Source organism: Phlebotomus argentipes, unplaced genomic scaffold (assembly GCF_947086385.1).
Source record: "Phlebotomus argentipes unplaced genomic scaffold, Phlebotomus argentipes genome assembly contig_15, whole genome shotgun sequence".
Taxonomy (NCBI): Eukaryota; Metazoa; Arthropoda; class Insecta; order Diptera; family Psychodidae; genus Phlebotomus; species Phlebotomus argentipes.
In genome coordinates, this window is record NW_026776181.1 from 9,351,486 (window position 1) to 9,359,373 (window position 7,888).

Below are 7,888 nucleotides of genomic sequence, written 5' to 3' on the forward strand. Positions count from 1 at the left end.
GACATTATAGTGAAAAATTCACATATTTGCTTATCACATCACGAGTGTTTGCACTCTCGATGTCTTTTGTGAAGAGCGTGGAATAGGAGTCAACGTAATTTCTGTAGATATCAACACTCACCTGAGGAACCGTGGGAGGTTCAACGCTCTCATAAGAATCCTTCTTGAAATCACTGAGAGGCGTCAGTTGAATACATCCCAAGATCTTCTTCTGGCCAGTCATTTGAGAGTTCCTCACTTGGTTCTCCTCTGCCAAAGGCATGGATTGTTTGGCCATTTGAACGTATTTCTTATACAGAGCGTAGTTCTTCTTGTCGGGCTTCTTCACTTCCATGCCGTAAATGTCAAGCGTCGATGGAAGAGTGGCTTTCAGGGAAGATGTAGCGATTGCTTCGCGTTTCCCGCTCAAACTCTGCGTCTTGATATCCGACAGAGGCTCCTCATCCGACGAAGAGGCCTCGTCCATGCTTGAACTTGTGGAACTTGTAGTGGAACTCGTGCTGCTCTGGCCAGTTAGAGAGGGATTTTTCGAACTGGTGCTCCTCTCGTGTTTTCCCGGTTCAAAGGGACTGAAGTTTGTCCGGAAGGTTCTCACGAAGTTTCTCGCCAAGTAGCTTATCTGATAAGCGATGTGCTCATCAAATGCAGTCAACTTGTGCGGAAGATGATAATTGGAGTAGGAATCAATCATCTCCACATGCTTACTGTGCACTCTTATCAGCTCAGAGACGATCTTATTGCAGTCGCTCGTAGAATACGGAAGATTCCGCATCACAATGGGCCTCACCCACTCGGTGAGTGGCGCGGAATCCCTTGATGATCTGCCCATCTCGCGCCTCTGAATGTTGTGCATGTAGTAGTCAGTCGGAAGTTCCCAGATAGCCGAGCTCTGCTTCGAGTCGTTCTCATGTGGAACGTAATAGCCGAGAAACAAATTGATGCTGTGCTGCTTCTCTGTGTCGCTGAACGTGTTGCTGTAGTATCGACTCAGTGTCTGCATGATATCGTTGCCTTGGCTGGTCCAGGCCGCCGTCTTGCGATAAGTCTTGATCCTGTGCACCAGCTGAGATCCTCCATACTGCAGAGCCAGCGTGTCTCCGTGATCCTCATACAGTGTCTCAAGCATCGTCACGCAATCCGAGTCGAATTCCAACTTTGGCGGATCTATGAAGCCCAACTGGCAAAGCTGGTGACCCAGAGCGCACTTTCCAATCGCGAACTGCGCTGTGTTGGTCCTGTCCAGACAATCTACACAATTCACCCTAACAATCCCTGTCTGGTACAATTGAGACTCATCGCCATCGTACAGGAACATTCCCATCTGCTGAATCACATTCTCAGCGATATCCGCCAAGCTGTTCATCACATTTCCATCTCCTCGACTCTTCCTCGCCATGTCGAAGTGGATGTACTTGATCTTATGAGGCGGAGGCAGGAACTGGTTGAGGTACTTCACACTGGATAGCATCTCTTCAGTCAAAATGCTTTCGTGCTTCCTCTTCTCCCTTTTCTTCACGAGATTGAAGATTATCACAGGAGCTCCGTAGTGGAAAAGCAGCCTCTCAATGTGTTTCGCAGACGTCTCTGCGTAGGGATCGGCTAGATCCAGCGAAATCGGAGGCTTTGGCACCATTTTGCTGATATCCTGAGACCAATGAGACGGAATGGATCCTCTCATCTGAATGAAACCGCACATCCTTCGGCCGTCCATAACAATTTGCTCAGTTTCCACCTCATTTGCCACGTCTCCCTTGTGATTGGCGCCTCTCTTGAGGAATCTCGTCCCGGCAAATCGATTGCTTCTCCTCGCGATCAGACACACATAAACTGATCTCCCGAAGATATTGATATTCGACTGGCTGATGAAGCCATGGATGATTTCCAGGAGCCAATCCCTGTGCAGAATGTGTTCCATGGGACGCAGGAGAAAGGAATTCCAGACAAATCTCTTCCTGGAGATGCTTCTGAAGGCAAATTCTACACCTTTGTCCACCCCAGTCGGTCTCTGAAAGAGAAGATCGTTAAATTCTGCCTTGGCGAGGTGGGAAATTAGTCTTTACCATCTTGTCCCAATCTGGAACTGGTTCATCAGTGTTGATATCAACTTCTGGTCCCACAAATTTCGGTCCAGACAGATTATACTGCAGAGATCTCGTTAGATCATAACTATAGCTGCAAAATCCAAAGAAATATCACTTTAAACTCCGTCTATTGAAGCAATTCGCAGAGATTAATGTTACCAGAAATAAAAATTGCTTCTCAGGTCGATGTTTGAGAACATTTTCAGATATCTCTGCTCATGCGGATGAGGCTGCTTCGTCGAAGATTCATTGATCTTTATCATAACTGTGTCCTTAATGGTGTATATCACGTGCATGCCTATAACCGCACATCGCGTCCTCTTCGTGATAAGGATGAGGTAGTAGCCTTCCAGAAATCTCACAAATCCCAACACTCCATAAGCACTTATGGATTTTGTGTAGCCGATCGAGCTGATCAGCTTCCGGATGTCTCTCACCTCCAGTTCATTGGGATTTTCAAAGATTTTCAACTCTGTAGTGCTAGTGCGGTCAATCTCCAATATCCTGAATCTCGTTTCCTGGTTGTTACTTCCGATGAGATAGAGTTTCTGCGGAAAATATAATGAAAACATGAGGAAACTCAACAGATTTTTCACAATAAGAAGTTCTTACGCTTTTCGTCTCATAAAGAGCCACTTTCTGGATGGAACTGATAATGGGGTTGAAAGTGACTATTTTGCTTGTATTCATGATTGCACAGAGTAAAAAAAAATCACGAGAAAAACTAGGAAAACATCCAAGAAAATACCAAAGTTCTTAATTCCTCTTGAGTGGCGAACCGAGCAAACTGAGCAACTGTCAAACTTCGGGCATCAGCTGATATTTATTGCGTCATTGATTGGTCATTTGACAGCAGGTGGAGAAAATTGTCAGTGTTGTGCAGTATTTTCAGTGAAAATTTTAAAGAAAACACCATGTCCGCCAAGAGAAATCTTTACGAAGTGCTGGGAGTGAAAGAAACGGCAACTCAAGCGGAGATTAAGAAGGTATTTTGGCCAACGTCTTGAAAGGTGCGCTTCGATTTGTGGTGACCAACCCATTTCGATTGCTTTTCATTTCGCTCGCGATTTCCCGCATTTTCCCAGCTGATCAGCATGAATCTCTTGCAGGCTTTTAAGAATTTGACAAAGCAGCAGCGTCAGGACAACAGTCCGGACGGGAAGGAGCGCTACAGCGAGATCCAGAACGCCTATGAGATTCTCAGTAATCCCAGCAAGCGGGAGTGGTATGATGAGTTTGGCCAGGCCGAGGAGGGAGAGGAGGAGGATGCCGGAGCGGAGCAGGAGCAGGACTTCTACGATATGTTCGGAAATATGTCCATCTTCTCGCGACTCAACCGACAGGGTGGCATGGCGAAGTGTGAACCCCTTCTGGTGCGCGTGGCAGTGACTCTGGAGGATCTGTACAATGGGAACCTGACAAAGAGCGCCCATGTGAGGCGTGAGGTGCTGTGCGAGGACTGCGGTGGCGAGGGCGCAAAGGAGGGCAGCCAGATTCACAAGTGCGACAATTGCAAAGGGACCGGAGTCGAGTATGAACACCACCAGATGGGCTTCTTCATCAATCGCGTCTCCACGGAGTGCTCCACGTGCAGTGGCCGAGGGAAGGTGTTCAGCGAGGAGGACAAGTGTGGGAAGTGCAGCGGCAATCGCACTCTCACGGAGGACAAAACGGTGGAGGTGCGCATCGAGCCGGGGATGCGCAACATGCAGAAGATTGAGTTCTCCGGCGAAGGGAATCACTTGCCAGGTCACTTGGCCGGAGATATTGTGGCCGTGTTGGACTACACCGAGCATGAGGAGTTCCAGCGGGCGCAGGACAATCTTGTGATTCAGAAGACAATCAGTCTCGTGGAGGCTCTCTGCGGATACACTACTCTGATCAAGCACCTAGACGGTCGGCAGCTGCACATCCACAATTCTCCGGGCGAAGTGATCAAGTCCGGCTCCCTGATGGTTGTGAAGAACGAGGGCATGCCTTGCCTGAGCCGTCCATTCGAGAAGGGTGACCTCCTGGTCCGATTCTCCGTGGAGTATCCCGACAGCTCTAGCCTGAGCAGCGAACATATTGACACGCTGAAGCGCATCCTTCCGCCCGCCCCAGATTTTGTGATGCCCCAAGGCGAAAATGTGGAGGAGGTCAATATGTACGACTTGGAGGACATGAATTTCGCTGGAAGCCACCCATTCCAGTCTCCCGGTGGCCAAGAGGATGACGACGACGAGGCGTTCGGCGGTGGTGCAACTGGTGGCGTTCAATGCCACACGCAGTAATTCTCAAAGACTCTCCCATTGTTATATTTTTTATCACGCTCTAGAGAAATTTCTCCGGTATTTTTTTTCGTTTACTACTTGATTTTGATCGTTCACAGCTCGAGAATGTCGGACGTGTGAGGAGAGGTGCGATGTGAAATATTAAATAAACTTGCATGGACGATCTGTGCGTGTATTTGTTGATGGTCGGCGAAGAAGTAACGGCTCGACCGTGGGGTCAATCGATAAAAGGTCATGGCATTGTCATCGACTTTCAAATGGACAACGCTGGTGGTTAAATGGGGAGCTCGCGTTTGTGGCGCTGTTTGACCCCTTCATGAGTTGCTAATGGTAAGAATTGGAGAATTCTTATTATTCATCTTGCAGCTTGTTTTTGAACTGAAACTGCATTGAAGAAGACACACATTGCTTCGAGATAAATTTATAGTCGACTTATTTAAATGCATGCATGCATAAACAGGCATTTTTTACAACAACTGTGTGAACAACATGATTGTTCAGACCTAACATAAAACATTATAATTTATTGTATTGATTCAGTAAAAAAAATGAGCTTAGGTGAGAATGAGGCAGATTTGGGTTAGGTTTGGGAAGATGCGTAAGACTAATTTTAGAAGTCAGCCTACATATTAAATCAGAAGAGTGAAAACACAGGAAAACTGTAGTTGTACTGCGTTTGAAGTCATTTTTTTAAATTGTGACGAAACTGCTCCTCTCTCCCCTATTCTATTTATGTCCAGCCAAAAGTTTCCCTTGAATTCAGATTATCGAGACGTGATGATTTCGTGAGATTCTCAACAGCTTCGAGAGCGAAGAGAACAACGCCACGATCGAGTGTCCATGATTCCAGCGGTGTTCCCTCGATTCTCGAGCTAGAAATAAGGAGTGACCATGAGGAAAGAAGATCTTGTTCATCTTGGCAAAAGTGCATCGTCTAATTGAGTGATCCCATATGAGATCAATCGTAAATGGTGATCTTCGCTGATCTCTCTGCACTTGCAAGCTCGAAATAGTCGAGGTAATCTACTCTCTTTAGATTCTAGCATCTCGCGCGCTGTGTAGATAATTCCAGTTTCTTTATTTTACACTTTTTACCCACTATTCATCTGCCACAGCGCGCCATTTGATTGCCATTACAAGCGCGAGATGACCCAATTTGGAATTGGGTAATTTGCTACAACACACACACCAATGCTCCCCGAGAGGCGCTCTTCTGCGGCTGGGTGATAACAAGTGCTGGCGGAGAGCGATTCTGGCGAGACTTTTTCTCACACGGAGTGACCAGAGATGTCTTGCTCCACATTTTTTCTCCGCTGTAATTGTGTCTCCGGCACTCTGTTGTCAGTGGCTCTGGCCAGAGGTCTGGTGGGCTTTTCCACATCGCGCACAGACTCTTGTGGCCATCGGTGGAAAAAAACAGCGAATCGCTCTGGTGCGATGTTTGCCTTTTGCAAGAGTCGTCATCGTTGAGGCCACATTAAAGCCACGTGATAAGCGATAAGCGTGCTCAATTCTTTTTCTGCGGGGCGACCACAGAGTGTCGTCGGGGGCACACAATACGACTTCTCTGTCGCTCCGCGCTCGCGATCCGCCACACAGTCCCACCATCATCCTCAGCGCCGCTGTGTCCCTGAAAATTGTTGGCTACCATATGTACATACGACTAATTGTGGTGTTTGTGTGCCTTTCGTGGCAGATTCCGTGGCAATCAAAAGTAATGACTAAGTACAAAAACGTCGCACAGAGTTTCACTCATCATACGAGGCAGCTTTTCTGAGATTGTGTGCAATTTTCCTCAATTCTGGGGCCACACGTTAGAAGGCGACCACACTTGAGATGCTCGTATGAGATTATCGTGCGAGAGCCGAAAGAATTGCTTAGCGCTTTTTGCACCGCCTCGCCCTCCCTTCCCTGGGACAGCTGGAAGGACACTCCGTGGCCCAGGCGACCACGAAGTGGCAAAAAATCAAGGAAATGAGTATTGGCGATAAGGCACAAAAAACCACCGACTGAAGAACAAAAGTGAGAAAGAAGTGCCAACGAGAGATCAAATCAGTCAATCAATATACCAAAATTATGGCAATCAGAGTACCTAATAATTGTTATAATAAAAAAAAAAATGGTAAAAATGCTAATTAAGTTTTCAAAGGATCCGTAACAATCAACTCTGATTAGCTAATATGGAGTTGAGATTTTATACTCCAACTTGGAATATGAATGTTTAAGATTCAAATGAAATCTTGAATAACTTTTCTGGATGAATCAAAATTGGATTATTTCTGTGATAGCATTAGACCAAAATGACCAAAATACTTTTCTCTTTATCAATTAACCTTTATACCTACGTAGCTTCTCAATTGGATCACATTGCCTGTTTCCATGAAACGAATAGAAAAAAAATGTGAAATTTCAGCTCCTGAAAATTGTGCCTTTCGCTATAGGTCAAGATTGAATCTTAAAACAAGGGTAGAAAATGTCAACATCACTCTTGGCATGGATCAAATTCGTTTTCTCTTTACACGATAGGGAGAATCTTATCTCGCGATTTCCTCTTTCCATCTACTCATTCGATGAATTCTTGGCAAAAAGAAACACCTCAGCATGACGAGAGCTTCTCTCCTCTCTTCCGCCTAATTGGCTGAACACACGAGAGGCGCACTTCCCCCGCATCTTCCCCATGGCGGATATCAATTTGCCGTGGAAGGTGGCACGATATTGATTTTTGCGATCTCCAAACTCCCTTTGTGATTCGCCAAGGTGGCATTGCGAAGCGAAATCGGGGCATTTCCCCCTTTTTGCGCCTCCGCCACCCCGTCCCACTCCGCCCGACACACCGTCGTCCCTGGGAGGAGGCTGAGATGCTCTCCTGCCCACCCACTCACCCACTCACACATCCCCGAGCCGACTTTTTATATCTATTTGGCATGTGAATCCACAGAACTCCGTGCCATTCCACTCGCCGTGACTCTGGTTCTTCTTCTGGCTTTTTGGCTGAGTTGACGAGCGGACTCGTACATTTTGCTGCTGGCGCAGACAATCTATTTTGGGATTCCGCCATCATCGTCATCACCATCATTAACACAATTTCATACGCTAACACTCGATGCCACCACATTCACTTCGGAGCTCACTTCTTTGCCCTCCCATGGGCCAAACGGGTGAACTAAGAAGTGCCGAACAGAGGGCGCTTTCCCCTCTCATCTCCAGCAGCACGAGAGTGGCCACTTTCAAGGTGATGCAAAATTTCCATTGAGATGACGAAACCATTCTCGGGAACGTCTGAAAGGCCACAAACTCCAGAGGAGTTGATTAAAATGTAGTTTCCATTCATTGCTTATACAGTTTTCATTTATTAGAGAATTTTCTTCAACGCTCAAAGGAGTCCAAGTTCTGAAAGTCACATCTTTTGATGCAGAAAGTTTCCTATAGAAGAGTCACATTGAGCGCAAGTAGTGGACAAAGAAAAGAATACTCTAAAAGTGAATTAAAATCAATTTCAATGAGATAGTGTGCTGTGTTCTTGGAATCGTTTTC

General features: G+C 46.5%; 2 protein-coding genes across 2 annotated transcripts; one reads left to right on the forward strand and one right to left on the reverse strand.

Annotated features, from left to right (window-relative positions):
• Position 1: 1 nt before the first annotated feature.
• LOC132261849 (polyphosphoinositide phosphatase) lies at positions 2–2,868 on the reverse strand. Its single transcript, XM_059760862.1, has 4 exons — positions 2,694–2,868; positions 2,241–2,629; positions 2,061–2,172; positions 2–2,005 (listed from the first exon to the last, which is right to left on the reverse strand). Exons 1-4 carry the CDS (start codon positions 2,769–2,771, stop codon positions 5–7), a joined length of 2,580 nt encoding a protein of 859 aa, XP_059616845.1. The 5' UTR covers positions 2,772–2,868; the 3' UTR covers positions 2–4.
• A 43-nt stretch (positions 2,869–2,911) lies between these two features.
• Positions 2,912–5,086, forward strand: LOC132261851 (dnaJ homolog subfamily A member 2-like). The gene is made up of 2 exons (XM_059760863.1): positions 2,912–3,067; positions 3,191–5,086. Exons 1-2 carry the CDS (start codon positions 2,996–2,998, stop codon positions 4,352–4,354), a joined length of 1,236 nt encoding a protein of 411 aa, XP_059616846.1. The 5' UTR covers positions 2,912–2,995; the 3' UTR covers positions 4,355–5,086.
• Positions 5,087–7,888: the final 2,802 nt, after the last annotated feature.

Bases quoted from the DNA above. Each gene is read 5' to 3' on its own strand.
- LOC132261849 (XM_059760862.1), bottom strand. From the start codon at position 2,771: ATGAATACAAGCAAAATAGTCACTTTCAACCCCATTATCAGTTCCATC. The intron at 2,630-2,693 runs GTAAGAACTTCT...TATTTTCCGCAG, and splicing joins CTCTTTATGAGACGAAAAGC to AAACTCTATCTCATCGGAAG. The intron at 2,173-2,240 runs GTAACATTAATC...TGGATTTTGCAG, and splicing joins AGAAGCAATTTTTATTTCTG to CTATAGTTATGATCTAACGA.
- LOC132261851 (XM_059760863.1), top strand. From the start codon at position 2,996: ATGTCCGCCAAGAGAAATCTTTACGAAGTGCTGGGAGTGAAAGAAACG. The intron at 3,068-3,190 runs GTATTTTGGCCA...AATCTCTTGCAG, and splicing joins CTCAAGCGGAGATTAAGAAG to GCTTTTAAGAATTTGACAAA.